This window comes from Balaenoptera acutorostrata, chromosome 1, assembly GCF_949987535.1.
Source record: "Balaenoptera acutorostrata chromosome 1, mBalAcu1.1, whole genome shotgun sequence".
In the NCBI taxonomy this organism is placed as follows: Eukaryota; Metazoa; Chordata; class Mammalia; order Artiodactyla; family Balaenopteridae; genus Balaenoptera; species Balaenoptera acutorostrata.
The window spans coordinates 33,190,372-33,208,334 of record NC_080064.1 but is presented as its reverse complement, the minus strand read 5'-3'; the positions used below and the strand labels follow the sequence as shown (position 1 = coordinate 33,208,334).

Here is a 17,963-nt window from a genome sequence, read left to right as displayed (position 1 = left end):
TGGCAGCCACCAATCTTAATATATCTATCTTCAAAAAAACATCAACATGTATTAAGGAATTATGGTCTAATCTTCTTACGTGTAATAATGGAATTGCAGTTAAGTCTTAAAAGAGTGGTGGTTATCTTTTAGAGATACATCGCAAAGCACTTGTGGATGAACAAAAAAAGTATCATTATGAAATAAAGTCTGCATAAATATCTCCATAAATAATTCCTAGGCTTCCACAACAGCATTACAATTGTGATAAAAAAAAAAAACTTTTTGCAACAAAATACCAAAGGAATTGGTAAGGAAATAAGATTTTTGGCATAGATGATATAAACAAACATACAAATTGGAAATTAAATGACAGTCCATTGTCAGTATTAATCATTTTACATACTCTGTAGCAGGAGTGGCAAACTACAACCCTCGGGCTAAATGCAACTCAAACTTGTCTTTTAAATAAAGCTTATTGGAACACAGCTACACCCATTCATTTGTCAGTGGTTCTCAACTAGCAACTACCTTGCCCTCCAGGGGACATCTAGCAATGTGGGGAAAGTTTTGGTCGTCACAATGGATGAGGGGACTACTGGCATCCAGTGGCCAGGGATGCTGCTAAACACCCTACAATGCACAGGATGGCTGCCCATAACAAAGTATCTGGCTCCAAAATATCAGCAGTGCCAAGATTGAGATACCCTGATTTATATATTGTCTCTGGATGCTTTTGCACTAAAATGGTAGAGTTGAGTAGTTCTGACAGAGGCCATATGGCCTACAACACCTAACATATTTACTATCTGGCCCTTTATAGAAAAAGTTTGCCAATTCCTCTCTATAGAAAACCATAAAATATAAGTATCTCATGTATAGCAGATTATCTATCAAGTCTAGAAAACTCCCTTTAACATTATTTCTTCTAGAAATGAGACAACTGACATTTCTATTTATACCTCTTCTAGCCATATAAAGGGCTATAGTAAATATTATATTTTATTCTGATTCATTAAAGGGATATTTAAAACAGTGACTCTCAAAGCCAATCACAGATCACTGGCCTGTTGTGATGGTTTCACTGGCCCACAGTGAAATGAGAAAAATAAAGACAAATTTGGGAGATTTTCATAAAGCCAATTTAATTCAATGTAAAGGGCTGTTCTCTATGAATATATCCTTCCTGTACTTTTAAATATTAAAATGCCCTTTCTTTTCTGAAACAATGCGTATAATAGGTAGTTTTTTTTTAATACGGCAAAATTAATAGTTGTAACATTGGGTCAAACCATTAAAAAAAATTATTGGTTCTTGGAATCCAAAACTCAGAAAACCACAGATTTAGAGGCTTTTGCTCCAATTTGGGGATTCTTTGATGTTGAACATATTTCACATATCATTGCTGAAGGAATTTCTTAAATGTGTTTTGCAATGTCGAATAAGTGATGAACTACAGCTGAAGGCTTTTCCACATTCATTACAATCATATGGTTTTTCTCCAGTATGAATTCTCTGATGTTTAGCAAAGGACGAATCATGCCTGAAGGCTTTCCCACAATGACTGCATTCATACGGTTTCACTCCAGTATGGACTCTTTGATGGATAGAAAGATGTATTCTCTGGCTAAAGGCTTTCCCACATTCCTTACATTTATATGGTCTTTCCCCAGTATGAGTTCTCTGGTGTTGAGTTAGGTATGTGCTGTGGCTGAAGGTTTTACTGCATACATTACAAATATAGGGTTTCACACCAGTATGAATAATCTCATGTTGCCTGAGGTGTCTAATCTGGAAAAATGCTTTTCCACAGTCTTTGCATGTAAAAGGTTTCTCTCTGACATGAGTTCTCAGATGCTGGATCAGCCCAATGCTCTGGCTGAATGCTTTCTCACATACACCACATTCATAGGGTTTCTCCCCAGTATGAATTCTAACATGTTGAGTAAGAGATGATGGATGTCTGAAGGTTTTCCCGCATTCTTTACACTCATAGGGTTTCTCGCCAGTATGGATTCTCTGATGTGGAATAAGGGATGAACTTTGGCTAAAGGCTTTTCCACATTCTTTACATCTGAAAGGTTTCTCTCCAGTATGAATTCTCATGTGTTCTGTAAGATGAATGAGCTGTTTGAAGATTTTCTCACAAATATTACATTCAAAGGTTTTCATTCTTGTATAATTCCTTGAATGATTAATCAAACCTAAATTGCATCTACTTTTCTTTCTAGATATGTCATATTTATGGTGTCTTTTTCTTGGAGGATCTATTGGTCCTGGAATAACTTTTGAGCACACATTAATACTTTTCACACATCTGTTAGATTCTTGGCCGCTCTCCTGCGTGAGTGTTTTCTTGTGGATCAAGGGGATTTGCCCTGCACCCATCCCTTGGTTCTCCTGGTGGTTTTCTAACTTATGACATTTGGAGACCCTTCCCAATGTGGAAACCAAGGTGCTTCCTCTTGTGGACCTTTCCATCATCAGGTCATGGTGTAATTCTTCCCATGAGATGTCATTCTTTAAGACTGACTCTTTGGTTTCTGTTTCATCTTCCAAGTCTGAAAGAAATCCAAAAATATAAATAACTCATATTCACTGAATTTAAAAAAATAAAAGGCCACAGTGAGAACAGGAGGGAAAAAAAATAATATATACTAGGTACAGGAGGGTTGGACTGTCTTCAAATAGGATCCTGCCACCTAGAGAGCTGATATGAAAGTAACAAAGTGGTCAACACAAAGAAGCTGTTAAAAGTATGTAAGGTGGGGCTTCCCTGGTGGCGCAGTGGTTGAGAATCTGCCTGCCAATGCAGGGGACACGGGTTCAAGCCCTGGTCTGGGAGGATCCCACATGCCGCAGAGCAAATGGGCCCATGAGCCACAATTACTGAGCCTGCGCATCTGGAGCCTGTGCTCCGCAACAAGAGAGGCCACGATGGTGAGAGGCCCGCGCACCGCGATGAAGAGTGGCCCCCGCTTGCCACAACTAGAGAAAGCCCTCGCACAGAAACGAAGATTCAACACAGCCATAACTAACTAACTAACTAAATAAATAAAATTAAAAAAAAAAAAAAGTATGTAAGGTGCCTTTAAAAATTGGGAGGAGTTCATCCATGAGAATTGCAAGAGGAAATGGACTAAGAAGAAAGCATCACTGGAAGGGCAAATATCAAGAGATAAGAAAAGGAGATAAGAATTCTAACACGATATCATCTCGAGCTCATATTTCTATGACAAAATTTTATTTACTTAAAAAAATTTAAGTATCTCATACTCCGTGCATGTTAAAATAAAACATCAAATAATATAGAAATGCATTCACTGAAAAAGGATAGCCTCTCTCAATCTCATCCCCATTTCCTTTAATCTCTTAGGATTTTGGAATGCATCTGTTCAGACATTTCTCAATAATATAGACATGTGAATGTGTGCATTTGTGTATATATGGTCATAAATATACATTTCTACCCAAAAAAGGGGATCATGGAATACATATAGTTCTGCATCTGTTTTGTTTTTTTTTAAACTCAATTATATGTCTGTACATTTAGATTTATCTCATTCTTTTTAACAATTGTATTACATTCTACTTACAGACATATTTGTTTGACTTTACTAAAAAATATTCAGGTTGTCTCTGATTTTTCACTTTGTCATTATATATAAGTTTGTGTACACTCCTGTCAATGTTTCATAGGATTTACTAAAAAGAAAGTATTGGGTTATGGGTATGTGGGCTATCAGTGAATATGGGTGCCCTTCCCTGCAAACTCACTGGATTTTTATCAATCTTCATAATTTCTGCCTATATAAGAGGTGAAAAATGATTTCTTAATTTGTGACCAAACATTAATTACACTGTAAAATCTTAAAAGATAGAGAATATGTATTTTATCCATAGTATACATGATGCAGCATTTTTGGATGAGGGAGTTTCCTGGATTTTTACTCTCTATTCCTATCCAACCATTCTGGACCCTGTCATCCTAAAGCACCAATATTTCCTGTTCACGGCAAAATCTTAGTCCCCAGAATGTCTAACCTCATTTTAGTAATAGCGCATACAAAGTACTTGGTAATAGCTGAATAAATTTTGGAGTGGACTCAAAAAGCAAGTAGAGGGCTTCCCTGGTGGCACAGTGGTTGAGAGTCTGCCTGCCAATGCAGGGGACATGGGTTCGAGCCCTGGTCTGGGAAGATCCCGCATGCCGCGGAGCGGCTGGGCCCGTGAGCCACGGTTGCTGAGCCTGCGCGTCTGGAGCCTGTGCTCCGCAGCAAGAGGCCGCGATGGTGAGAGGCCCGTGCACCGCGATGAAGAGTGGCCCCCGCTTGCCGCAACTAGAGAAAGCCCTTGCACAGAAGCGAAGACCCAACACAGCCATAAATAAATAAATTAAAAAAAAAAAAGCAAGTAGAGATGTTTGGATTACTTACTACAGGGAACAAGGAGGCATTTAACTTTTCTTTTTAGGGTAAAAAAAAGATAAATGTGATATTTCAAGTGGTCAAATCTGGCAGTAACATTCAAAATGATTCAGAAAAAAAAGGAAGACATCAACAAATACAACTAGAAATTATAGTAATTGGCATGGGATGATGGGAACCTGGCTTAGCAAGGTATCAACAGAGATGAAGAGTAGAAGTGGACCTACCAGATAATATCAAAGAAGAAACCACGGAGAATGAGGGAAAAACAGTAGAAAGCATGATACATTCTTGCTGATACCATGACTTCTAGTCTCAGAGGCTAAAAGAACAGCAGGAGTCAGGATGAGAACTTTGTTTGGGAGAGAAGATAGCTTCTGTTTTTGGATGTGCTGGGCTTGAAGTAACAACAGCATGTCTATATAGAGATGTCCCAAACACCAGGGATATGTGAGAATAGACTTCATATGAACATATATGACAAAGATGAAAATATGGGGAATATAGATGTCAAAGGGATAGTTGAGACCATCATAATGCATTTGTGGGAGCTTGTGCAGAAACAGAACAGCAGTGTAAAAGACAGAGGCTCCTCAGGGATTGTGGCAGAGACTGTTGGCCATTCTGAAATCTCTTCTCCCTACTTCTGGACACACAACTATACTATATTTCTCAACCTTCCTTGAATTTGATTGAGTGAAGTGACAAAGGTCTCCCCCATTAAGTGAATGAGAGTGAAAAGTGATGTTAGCCATTCTAGTCTGGCCTGTAAAAACCACCCAAATGAACCCCTCTGTGCTCTTCTTCTACTTCTGGACAAACTTAGATGATGAGGAGGCCCTCGAGGATGATGGAACCACCATGTGGAAGGAATCTCTGTCCCTGAATTGTCAGGGGGAAAAGAACTGTCCACTGAACTAAACAGATCAATACATGAGCAAGAAAGTCCTATTCTGTGTGAGCCAAACTTTAGAGTCTATATACTATAGTAGTTTAGCTTAGCCTAACAAAGGCGTCAATTATATATCTGCATTAAAAAAGGAGACTTATGAGAAGCATTGAAGAAGCAATAAGAGAGATAGAGGAGACAAAAATTATTAAATTAGCTGGTGGAAGAAAAGATACCAAGAAGGTGGGCTTCCCTGGTGGCGCAGTGGTTGAGAATCTGCCTGCCAATGCAGGGGACACGGGTTCAAGTCCTGGTCTGGGAAGATCCCACATGCCGCGGAGCAACTAGGCCCGTGAGCCACAACTACTGAGCCTGCCCGTCTGGAGCCTGTGCTCCGCAACAAGAGAGGCCGCGACAGTGAGAGGCCTGTGCACCGCGATGAAGAGTGGCCCCCGCTTGCCACAACTAGAGAAAGCCCTTGCACAGAAACGAAGACCCAACACAGCCAAAAATAAATACAAAAAAAAAAAAAAAAAAGACCTAAAGAAGAAATACATGGCGAATATCTTTAAAAAAAAAAAAAGATACCAAGAAGGTGGTGTGGTCTATATAACCTAATGCTGCCCTGCAGGACAGCACCATAAGAACACAAACTGTGGCAGCTTCCCTGGTGGCGCAGTGGTTAAGAATCCGCCTGCCAATGCGGGGGACATGGGTTCGAGCCCTGGTCCAGGAAGATCCCACATGCCATGAAGCAACTAAGCCCGTGCGCCACAACTACTGAGCCTGAGCTCTAGAGCCCACGAGCCACAACAACTGAAGCCCCCATGTCACAACTACTAAAGCCCACGTGCCTAGAGCCCGTGCTCCACAAGAGAAGCCACCACAATGAGAAGCCCGTGCACCACATGAAGAGTAGCCCCCGCTCGCTGCAACTAAAGAAAGCTCGTGCGCAGCAACGAAGACCCAATGCAGCCAAAAATAAAATAAATAAATAAAAACTTTTTTAAATTTAAAAAATAAAAATGGGTTGTAATTAAAAAAAAAAAAGAACACAAACTGTGGAGTCAGAATGATTAGACAAATACTGATTCCACCAAGTAGTAGCTAAACGATCATGTACAGGTTTCTTAACCTAAGAGCCTTCTTTTCCTCATTTGTAAGATGGGGTTAAAGTAGGCACAGGACTCGCAGAAGCCAGCTTGGAAAACAGTGTCATTATTACTGTTCTTAGAAGTTGAAGAAGACTATTAAAAGCCATTGGATTTGGTAAGAAGGAATTCTGTGGTGACTTCTCAAAGAGTCGTAAATTATCTGAAATAAAAGTTAAATTACACAAGTTAAAAGGAGAATCAGAATTGAAGATATGGTCATAGAATAAGATTTAGGAAAAAATTTTAAATGGAATCATCAGAGAAAGTGAAAGTCATGATAAAATAACATAAGGATCTGGTGAAGGGTACTGTCTTTATGAGGAGAGATCCATGGATAACTGAATGTATAGGAGAAAGAAACTATGATCAGGGTAAGGTTTAGAATGCTGGAGAAAGCAAGAAAACCACAAATGTCAGGTCAGGAGAAATGGTGAAGGCAGCTAACCCTGATGAGAAAGGCATCTCTTTTCCTCTGACTCCAAAGAAACTAATGAGAAGAGGCAAGTGCAGGAAAGGGGGACAGAGTGGTAATCAGGTTTCTTGTGGGTCTCACCCGGGTGGCTGCAGCCTCCCCCATGGCCTGAAGAAGCCTTTAAGCCGAACTCTCTGGCAAACGTGACAAAGGCTCCATCTGCCTTGCTCTTACCTGGACTTGGACCTCCTGAAATCTCTCTCTCCATCAGCCATGGTTCTTCTCCCTTCTCCAACTGGGAAATCACACCAGGTTTGGAAAGCTGATATCCTGCTCATGAAGAAGAAGAAAACTACATGTGCTGAGGTCAAAGAGGCATCCCAAGAATTTAATGATAGTTAAGGCCTTCTGAAGGGTAGAGTAGAAAGACCAGGGCAGAAAAGACCACAGCAATCCTGACTTGATGTTCAGAAGGAACTAGAAATCTCTCACACAGAACCCAAAGACCAAGCATACCACTTAACTTAGAAATAAAGATTTTTATTCCAATAGGCAGGTTCTAGTTACAAGGGGAACCCATCCTTACCCACTGAGACCAGGTTCCCATAGTTCTCCAGCATCACCTCCCGGTACAGATTCCGGTGAGCAGGGGCCAGCTGCCCCCACTCCTCCTGGGTGAAGTCCACAGATATGTCTTTGAAGGTTAACAGTTCCTAGAACATCAAATATGTTCCTTTTTAGCCAGCGTTAGGAAGTTCTTCTAACCTTGTCTAGATGCTAACAGATTTTAGCCAAGTTTTCCTGGACACCCTCTTTTTTTTTTTTTTAAAGCAAATCCATCACAGGGGTGGAGAAACACCACTCAGCAGAGATTCTCCTCAGGCTAGACAGGTCTAGTCTATGTCAGTCTGTATGTAAGGACTTAAATTTATGAGGTAGCCTGTCACATGCGGGAGCCCATCTCTGATGCAGGAAAGGCTAGAAAGAGATCTCTTTGTCATCAAGCCTCTGCCAGTTCCTATGGACACCCTCTTGAAAACTGGCTGATTCTCTGCTGGAGGTTACAAAACAATGCAGGGAGTGTGTAAGCTGTCTTTTCCAACTCACAATTTGGTTGAAGGCAAAATACTCATGAACTATATTAAAGAAGGTCACAGAACAGTATATAGTAATTTAGGTTAAGGACAATAAAAATCAGGACTATTTGAGAAAGGAAAGCGTTCAAAAGGGGCTAAGGTCACAAGAGAAAACAGGGACCCTGGTTGGGCTGAAAGAATTGGTTAAAATGAGAACATTTCGGGACTTCCCCTATGGTCCAGTGGTTAAGAACCTGCCTTCCAATGCAGGGGACGCAGGCTCGATCCCTGGTCAGGGAACTATGATCCCACGTGCCACAGGGCAACTAAGCCTGCGCGCTCTACAGCCCGCGTGCCACAACGAAGAGCCCGCTTGCTGCAAGGAACGACCCCGCGTGCCACAACTAAGACCTGACGCAGCCAAATAAATAGTTTTTTAAAAATGAGAACATTTCAGCATGGATAAGACCCTTAGCTGGGTATTTGTGTTAGTAAAAAAAGTATGTGAGAACAGCACATTTTTAGAGGGAGCACAAATTCTGCCTAGTAAGGAAGATTCCTTGACCAAAGCAGACACTGCATTGTGAGGTACAAGAGCCTGTTATGGATGATCTACACAAATTAAATAACCATTTGGGTTATTTTTTAAAAATATTACCAAATGCAAAGAGAATCCAGAAGCCAGAAGGCTGAGATAATAAGAAATTCCTTAAGTATGGAATTAAGACTATTTTAATGCTTTTTATGTATTGTAAATAATTCTGGAATGCATTTCAGGCCTACTAGACACTAGCCTCTATATTTAAGTGATGAATTTGAGGAAGGTTAAAGACATGGGACTAAACCCTGTACCATGTGATTTTGGAAGTTATGATCACTCCACTTTAAAATTCTTCTGTTCTCTAATAATATCTCCTTCTATATTGGTTTTCTCTACTCTCTAATTCTCTTGAGTTTCCCTATGCTTCTGGGGTTTGGCTGTGCAGAGCTTTGCCTGCCGGTGTCACTGGTTTTCTGATGAGCTCATGTATGATACGCAGAAACTATTAAACTGCTCTTGGAAGTTCTCCTTCCTTTTCTTCTTAGCCTGTTTAGTTTGTGTCCTTTAGGACCTGTCAGTAGCTTCTCTACTCATTTCTCTATCATCTATAATTCTGCTCCAGAACATGACCAAAATCCTTTCTCAAAGGTCATTAATGAAGTGTGTACATCTCCAAGAATATCAGAACCTCTCTGTTCATTTTAAAGTGTTGCTTTAAATATTTTACAATGTTTATCTTTCCCCTGGATGACATCTTGAGATGCTTAAGTGCAAGAATTATATTATATACTTTTTCTCTCTCTTACACACACACACACTCACACACATGATTTTTAAATTTGTTGTATAAATGGCTAGAGGTTTGCTAGAAACAAGAGGGTTTCTGAGGAAGGTTACTACAGGTGGGGAAAATGCCTGTGAAACCAATCCATGCAGCCTGGTTTCTAACAGGCTAAGAAAATCCAATCCAGGAAGTCGAGTCAAAGAAAATCGAAGCCAGGGCTCTTAAAATCTGAGAAACAATTTCAAGAAAGTGACAGGAAACTCCAACCTACCTGGGATTCTGCAGTCAGGGACCCAGATGTCACTTCATCCTTAAAACTTTCTCCCCGGGTCTCATCAGCATCCTGAGATAGCAGAACTGGGAAAGGAAAAGAGCTATGAGGTTTGCATCTTCCCAGATCCCCCAAATAGAAAAACTGCCTGCAGACCTGCTAAATATGGCCCCTCTCTCAATACATTCAATACAATGAGGGACATTCAGAGCAACTCAAGAGCAGGCTGGAGCCTCCTTAAGGAGGAGGATCTGCAGTGCATTGACTGGGGGATTAATGTTTCCCAATGGACAACGCTGGTCCAAAAGCACAGACCTACCAGGCCATTCCTTTGTACAAAAATCCTCAAAGGTTCCTCACTGTCAAGAAAGAAAAATCCAAACACTTTACCATAGACTTCAAGATCCTCCACAACCAGTCCAAAGCTGCTTCTTCAAGTATTACCTGCCTCTAAACACCATCCTTCATCCTCTGGACACACCCACCACATAATCCTATTCACCATTCTTTGAACATACCTGGATAGCACCCACCTCAGTACTTTCCCCCAAGTCCTACTCAGTGAAAAACTGAGGTATCCTTCTAGACCAGTTCGAGTGAAGTTTTCTCAGAGACCCTTAATGAGAGGAAAGCTTCCTCTCCCCTGTATTCCTCCAACGCTTGGTTTTTATCTCTACACTGGTATCTATCTCAGGCTGCCTCCTATTATATTTATTTTTATACTTATCACTGTCAATTGAGTATTAGTATGAGTATATGCATAGAAACTGTATCTGGTTCATTTTTTCCCATCTGCTACTTAAGCACAACTAAATTATGCCAGGCTGCTAGAATTCAAGAAATACTGGCTGAAATTTGACGTATTAAAAATATGAACTAGCAATTAAGGCACATGAATTATTATCCTTGTATTTTTCCCTTAACTTTTTATCATGAATATTGAACACCCATATATCTAACACACTAAATGATCGTTAACATTTGCCATATTTGTTTCATCTATCTATATTTTTTTCTGAACCATTTCAAAGTTGCAGACATCATGATACTTCCTCCCTAAATACTTCAAAGAATCTTCTCCTGCATAACCATGATACCAATTATCACACTTCAGAGAGTTAACAATAATTCCATAGGATCATCTAAATATTCAGTCCATATTCAGATTTCCTCAACTGTTCCCAAACTGTCTTTTATCCTAGATTTTTTCCAGTTAAGGCTCACACATTTTTTTTTAAACTTTTTTTTTTTTTAATTATTTATTTTTGGCTGTGTTAGGTCTTCGTGTCTGTGTGAGGGCTTTCTCTAGTTGTGGCAAGCGGGGGCCACTCTTCATCGCGGTGCGCGGGCCTCTCACTATCGCGGCCTCTCCTGTTGTGGAGCACAGGCTCCAGACGCGCGGGCTCAGTAGTTGTGGCTCACGGGCTTAGTTGCCCCGCGGCATGTGGGATCTTCCCAGACCAGGGCTCGAACCCGTGTCCCCTGCATTGGCAGGCAGATTCTCAACCACTGCGCCACCAGGGAAGCCAGGCTCACACATTTTAAGTGGTTATTATTCAAAGTCTCTCTTACTTTAGACAGTACTTGCCTTTCTTTCATGACACTGGCATCGACTTACTGTATCCTCATGGTGGGGTTTCTCTTATTTCTCCATCCCCTGTATTTTCTTTAAACCAGAAGTTCAGCCTTTAAGATTAATTTGGATCAGGTTAAACATTTTAGGCAGGGATTCTTCATGGGTGATACCGTGTGCTTTATATTACATCACCCAGAAGGCACAAAATGTCAGGTTATCCCATCATTGGGACACTTGGTTAAGATAGTGATCACTAGGACTTCCCTGGTGGCGCAGTGGTTAAGAATCCATCTGCCAATGCAGGGGACACGGGTTCGAGCCCTGGTCCGGAAATATCCCACATGCTGCAGAGCAACTAAGCCCGTGCGCCACAACTACTGAGCCTGTGCTATAGAGCCCACAAGCCACAACTACTGAGTCCGTGTGCCACAACTACTGAAGCCCGCATGCCTAGAGCCCGTCTAGTCTCACCTGGTACTCTCCCTGCTGCCTTCTACTTCTGACCTACCCACCCAATACCTGGACAGGTCATTCATTTGATTCACATTTCCTCACTGTAAAATAAGGAAAATCAGGCAAGTCCTCCCAGCCCCACGCACCCATGGGGAAGATAAAAAGAAATAACATACACAACCGTGACACTGAAATATTAGTTTTAGGCTGAACTAACCACTACTACTTGGGAAAACCCCAAGCCAGGAGCAATAATGGAGAACTCCAGAGACCTTTTACCTAAGCAGATGCTTCTGCTCAGGTGCCCACTTTCCTTCCCACCCTAGCCGATGCTGCTCTGCCTCCCTCCCACCCAGCAGTCTATTCTCACCTTCTCCTTCAAACATCTTAGTCACGTCCTCCCACAGGGGCGCCCCCTCCGTGGCCTTCTTTGGGTGGTGCAACTTCACCCAGGTGCTGGCCTCGACGGGCAGGGTGAATAGGAGTCTCTGAAGCATGATGACTTCAGCGCTCCTTTCTGGCGAACTGTAGCTCAGCTCACAGGGCAGAGAGTCCTGACTGGGCTTGTCCACATTTGATGAGGAAACTGCCGGAAACTGACGGGAGGCTTCACAGTGGCACAGGTGTCCTCCACTCTCAGGAACCCGGCGAACATACAGCACCAAAATCCGGAGTCCGGACCTTTTTACTCCCTAGGCTCTCAAGGAACACGTCCCATCCTTGCGCTCCATCTGTCTCCTCAGCAGGCAGCGGGAGGCTCCAGGTGTTTATTCTAAATCGCCAAGTCTACAGGCCCCTAGCCATGCTGGTTAGAAAACATCAGAGTCAGCAAAAGGATCCGTAAAGTTCAATCACATGGTCAGAATTCTAGAACTTGCACTAATCACTGAACATTTTTTACAAAAGATACATGGAGACCGTGGATATACACAGTCCATATGGTCCAAAACACTGCGCTGGGGTCATGAAGCATAAAGGGATAAATAAAACCCAATTCTTTGTTTTAGGCAGCACTAGGTTTAAAGTAGTCTGAGATTTGGAATCAAAAAGGATCTGGCTTTGAATCCCAGCTCCTTCCCTTGCCGGCTGCGGCAAATCACGTAACCCTGCTAATCCAGTTTCCTCCTCCCGAAATGGAGAGGATAAACCTTTTCTCCAGGGCTGAACCGCCCGGCCCTGCCCTCGCAGCCTTTGTCTGAGCCCGACTCTGGGGCGCGGGGCACACTGCGCGCCACGGGTGACGGCGGGCGGGGCCGAGGCGGCGCTACCCGGCTTGTCCCCTCCCCAGACCCAGGGGAGCCCTGGCTCACCCCTCTCACCAGCTCGGGCCGCACGCCCTAGTCCTCCTGCCGCGACGGACCGGTCTCCGCGCAGTGCCAAGATGCCCCACGTAGCGCAGCCCGGCTGGTGCGCCTGCGCGGCAGCAGCCTCAGCGCGCGGTTCCCGGCGTCCTGCGGGGCAGCCTGCCAGCTCGCCGGCGCCTCCCGGGATGCGCCCCGGGATACGGTCCCATCACTCTCCGTTTGCACGCAGCTCGGGACCCGAAACCAGGGTGAAGCGGCCTGCTACTGCGGAAGGAAACAAAGCCTGTGTTCCCGTCCCCGCCGAGACTACTGAATAGAACCGGCTCCCCTCTGCCAGGCATAGACGTGTGAATGTTTCCGCCGGGAGATTTGAAACCCTTGACAAAGGGAAACATCTGTATCTCTTTTTTGTCTAAACAACGTTGGTGTAAAAGAATCCATACCACTTTCACTTAATATGTACGTAGAAAAGACTGAAAGTGGAATGGAATCCAGTGTTTCATTAGAAGAATACCACGGTCAGGTAGTTGTTTGTCCTAATATTCAATAAGTTCTTACGTTAATTGCTTTCCTTATATTTCTAAAATGCCACAAAATACGAAATAACTGTTACCTGTAATCTCACCAAGCAGAGTAACCATTGCTAATATTTGGTGCACAGACACCTACACACACACAATTTTTAAAATGCATTTTTATGTATTTTCTGCAAAAATGATTATACTGTAATGCTGTTTTATTTTCTACATCAATAGCCTACAAAAATAACAATTCAGAAAATAGAATAAAACTATGTGATTGCTGAACTTCCCTGATGGTCTAGTGGTTAAGACTCTGCGCTTGGACTGCAGAGGGCGCGAGTTCCGTCTCTGGTCAGGGAAGTTCCCGCATGCCGCGCGGTGCGGCCAAAGACAAAAAACCACAACAAAACAAAAAAACGCTAGCTATTATGAACTGAATGTCTGTGTCTCCCCACCCAGCCCTCCAAATTCATACATTGAAGCTCTAACCCCCAGTGTAGCTATATTTGGAGTAAGGAAGTACAGATCTTGGACTTCCCTGGTGTCGCAGTTGTTAAGAATCCGCCTGCCAATGCAGGGCACACGGGTTGGAGCCCTGGTCCGGGAGTATCCCACATGCCGCGGAGCAACAAAGCCCGTGCGGCCAGGAGCCACAACTACTGAAGCCCACGTGCCTAGAGTCCCTGCTCTGCAACAAGAGAAGCCACCGCAATGAGAAGCCTGCACCGCAACAAAGAGTAGCCCCCGCTCTTTGCAACTAGAGAAAGCCCCTGAGCAGCAACGAAGACCCAACGCAGCCAAAATTAAATTAATTAATAAAATAAATTAAAAAAAAAAAGTATAGACCTCTCTGGGCTTATGATGGGGTTACATCCAGATAAGCCCATGATAAATTGAAAATACAGTAAGTCAGAAATGCATTTAATACACCTAACCTACCAAACATCATAGCTTAGCCTAGCCTACCTTAAACGTGCTCAGAACCCTTACATTACCCTACAGTTGGGCAATATCATCTAACGTAAAACCTATTTTATAATAAAGTATTGAATATCTCATGTAATTTACTGAATGCTGTACTGAAAGTGAAAAACAGAATGGCTGTGTGGGTGCAGAATGGTTATAAGTACATTGATTGTTTATCCTTATGACTGTGACTGACTGGGAGCTGAGGCTCACTGCCACTGCCCAGTATCATGAGAGGGTATTATACCAAATATTGCTAGCCCAGGAAAAGATTAAAATTCAAATTATGGTTTCTACTGAATACATATCACTTTCACACAACCGTAAAGTTGAAAGATTATAAGTTGGGGACTGTCTGTAATTAAGATTAAATGAGGTCATAAGGGTGGGGCCCTGATCCTATAGGATTAGTGTCTTTTTAAGAAGAGACACCAGAAGGCTTAATCTCTCTCTGAAGGCAGACACTGAGGAAAGGTAATATGAGGATTTAGCAAGAAGTCACCATATACAGACAGGAAGAGAGCCCGCATCAGAAACTGATCCTGCCAAATCTTGATCTGGGACTTCTAGCTTTCAGAACTGTGAAAAAATAAATTTCCATTGTTTAAGCCACCCAGTCTATGATATTTTGTTATAGCAGCCCAAGCAGACTAACACACCAGCATATAGTATTTACAGAGTATGAAGCTTTGTTCTAAGTGCATTACATATTTTTTTAATTAATTAATTAATTAATTATTTTGGCTGTGTTGGGTCTAAGTTGCTGCATGCGGGCTTTCTCTAGTTGCAGCAAGTGGGGCCTACTCTTTGTTGTGGTGCCTGGGCTTCTCACTGCAGTGACTTCTCTGTTGCGGAGCACAGGCTGTAGGCACATGGGCTCAGTAGTTGTGGCTCACAGGCTCTAGAGCACAGGCTCAGTAGTTGTGATGCACGGGCTTAGTTGCTCTGTGGTATGTGGGATCTTCCCAGACCAGGGCTTGAACCCGTGTCCCCTGTGTTGGCAGGCGGATTCTTAACCACTGCGCCACCAGGGAAGTCCCGTATTACATATTTTAACCAATGTAGTCCTAATAACAACCCCTTGAGGTAAATGTTATTATTATTCCCACTTTGCAGATAAGAAAACTGAGGTTTGGAGAAGTTAAGTAACTTGCCCTGCATCATACAGCTTGCAAGTGGTGAATCCAGGCAGTCTGCACTTCTGTCTACTACTCAACAAAAAAACAGCATAAAATATAGTACAAAGTTAATGGTAGAGTCTAGGTAGTGGTACATGGATGCTCACTGTAAAACTCTTTCAACTTTCCTGTATGTTTGAATATTTTCATAATAAAATATTGGAAAAATATTGCTAAGAACGAACAACAAGAGTTATGCAGAACATTATAAATAAAACCACAGAAGTTACTGATTTAAATGGAGAGAATAATGATGTACACCATGTTCATGGATTGGAATAGAACATTCTAAATATGTCACTTTTCCTCCTTTAATGCTCCACAATCAAAATCTCAACTTTTCCTTTTATTAAATTAAATGATTCTAAAGTTTACCTGGAATGCTAAGTATTCCAGAATGGCCAGTAAAATTTTCCAACAATAAAGATGTCAGAATTGACCTACCAATATAATTGGTATAAATTGTTTTATCAATATAATATAAGGCACAATAATCAAAGTAAGATAAAACTAGTGCCAAAATATACTCATAAATTAATGAAATGAAATTGGGACCCCCAAAACAGACTCGGTAATTCATTTAAATTTAAAATATTATAAAAGTGGCATTACAAATTAGTGGAGTGATGATGAATTATTCAGTAAGTGTCATTAGGACAACTAGTTAGCCATTTAGGGAACTGTATTAGTCTGCTTGAGCTGCTACAACTAAATACCATAGAATGGATAGCTTAAACAGCAGAATTTTTTCTTTTTACAGTTCTGGAGGCTGGGGAGTCCAAGATCAAAGTGCTGGCAAGGTAGATTACATTCTGAGGACTCTTCTCTTGACTTGTAGGTAGTTGCCATCTTGCTGTGTGTGAGACCTCATGTGAGGTCTCACATGACCTCTTCTTGTATGCATATAGGAAGAGAGAGTGAGCTCTTTGGTGTTTTTTCTTATAAAGACACAAATCTTTTACTTAAGACCTCATTTAACCTAAGATCTTATCTCCAAGTACAGTCATATTGGGGCTTCAAACTGAATTTGAATTGGGCAGGGACACAAACATTCAGTCCACAACAGGAACAAATCAAGTTGGGTTTCTACTGTACATGTTACACATCATATACTTTCTGGAAAGTTAAGTTTTGTTTTAAAGTAAACTACTAAAATGTTCAAACAAAGGTGATTCTATGCATAGTTTTGTGATTAAGTCTCTTATATTTGCAAGGAACAAGTTCACCAGAATTGCTTTCTAAGTTAAAAGGATGATGATGATGGTGATGATGATGATGATGGTGATGATTATTGAAAGGATTCTGGAGTGTCTTTGGGTCATCATAGCCATATAATTATGATACTGGTGTGAGAAATGACAAATAAACCAATGGAACAGACTAGGGAATCAAAAAATAGATTCTAGTATATGTGAGAATTTATTAAATGACAAAGGTGGTAGCTCAATTCAGAAGGAAATGGGTGAATTGTTTAATAAGTGAAGCCTATGGAATTTTAGTACTTATCAATCTGGAAGAAAATAAAAATGGATCCCTATCTTAAACCATATTCAGAAATATTCCAGTTGTATTAAACTCTTACATGTAATAACAGAACAAAAATCTTGCAAGAAAATCCAAAAGAGTACATATACAAATAGAACAGTAGTTACCAGGGGCTGGGGAGAGAAGAAAATGGGAGTTGTTCAATTGCTATAAGGTTTCAGTTCTGCAAGATGATTAAGTTCTAGAGATCCACTGTACAACATTGTGCCTATAGTTAACGATACTGTATTGCACACTTAGAAATTTGTTGAGAGTAGATCTCATGTTATGTGTTCTCATCACACACACAAAAATAAAAAGGACTCAAGGAAACTTTTGGAGGTGAAAATAGATTCTATATAGATTCTGCTTTCTTAATTGTGGTGATGGTTTCATGGATCCATGCACATGTCCAAACTCATCAAATGTAGACATTAAATACTTGCAGTTTTATTGTATATCAATTATACCCCAATAAAAATGTTGAAAAAGTACGTATACAATCTATTAGTGGGAGAAACGCTTTTAACAAAAAGTCTGAAAACTTGATCAACATACTTGACTAGATGAAAATTTAAAACTTTTGTAGGCAAAAGATCACTTAAACAAAGTCAATATACAGATGACACATCTGAAAAAAATATTTGTAATGCAGATAGACAAAAATATGTATTTGACTCTAAAATATCATTTATTTTAAATACACCATTATTTATGTACTACTAATAAAGAAAAATGTTGCAATTAAATTAATACACAGTTTTTTATAGTGTAGAATTTTATTGTAAAGTTAATGAAGGAGCTCTTTCAGCCAGACTATTTCTAGGCATGGATTTTTATTATATCTCATGCTACTCTGTTTCTGTGCCTTTTTATGTACCTCATAATTTTTTCATTGTAATGCCAAA

General features: G+C 41.2%; 1 protein-coding gene and 1 non-coding gene across 4 annotated transcripts; both read right to left on the bottom strand.

The window, feature by feature from the left end:
* Positions 1-205: 205 nt before the first annotated feature.
* On the bottom strand, positions 206-12,968 carry ZFP69B (ZFP69 zinc finger protein B). Of its 3 annotated transcripts, none has more exons than XM_057541706.1 (6): positions 12,882-12,968; positions 11,933-12,367; positions 9,534-9,619; positions 7,448-7,574; positions 7,096-7,191; positions 206-2,540 (listed from the first exon to the last, which is right to left on the bottom strand). In XM_057541706.1, the coding sequence occupies exons 2-6, from the start codon at positions 12,057-12,059 to the stop codon at positions 1,372-1,374; spliced, it is 1,605 nt and encodes a 534-aa protein (XP_057397689.1). In that variant the 5' UTR covers positions 12,060-12,367; positions 12,882-12,968; the 3' UTR covers positions 206-1,371. The 3 variants fall into 3 exon arrangements, with proteins under 3 accessions (XP_057397689.1, XP_007164763.2, XP_057397724.1); XM_007164701.2 differs by having other exon boundaries at positions 12,873-12,961; XM_057541741.1 differs by lacking the exons at positions 11,933-12,367; positions 12,882-12,968 and adding an exon at positions 9,853-10,706.
* On the bottom strand, positions 7,807-7,902 carry LOC114236590 (small nucleolar RNA SNORA12). The gene has a single exon (XR_003622507.1). It is a non-coding gene; the product is annotated as a small nucleolar RNA SNORA12 (small nucleolar RNA).
* Positions 12,969-17,963: the final 4,995 nt, after the last annotated feature.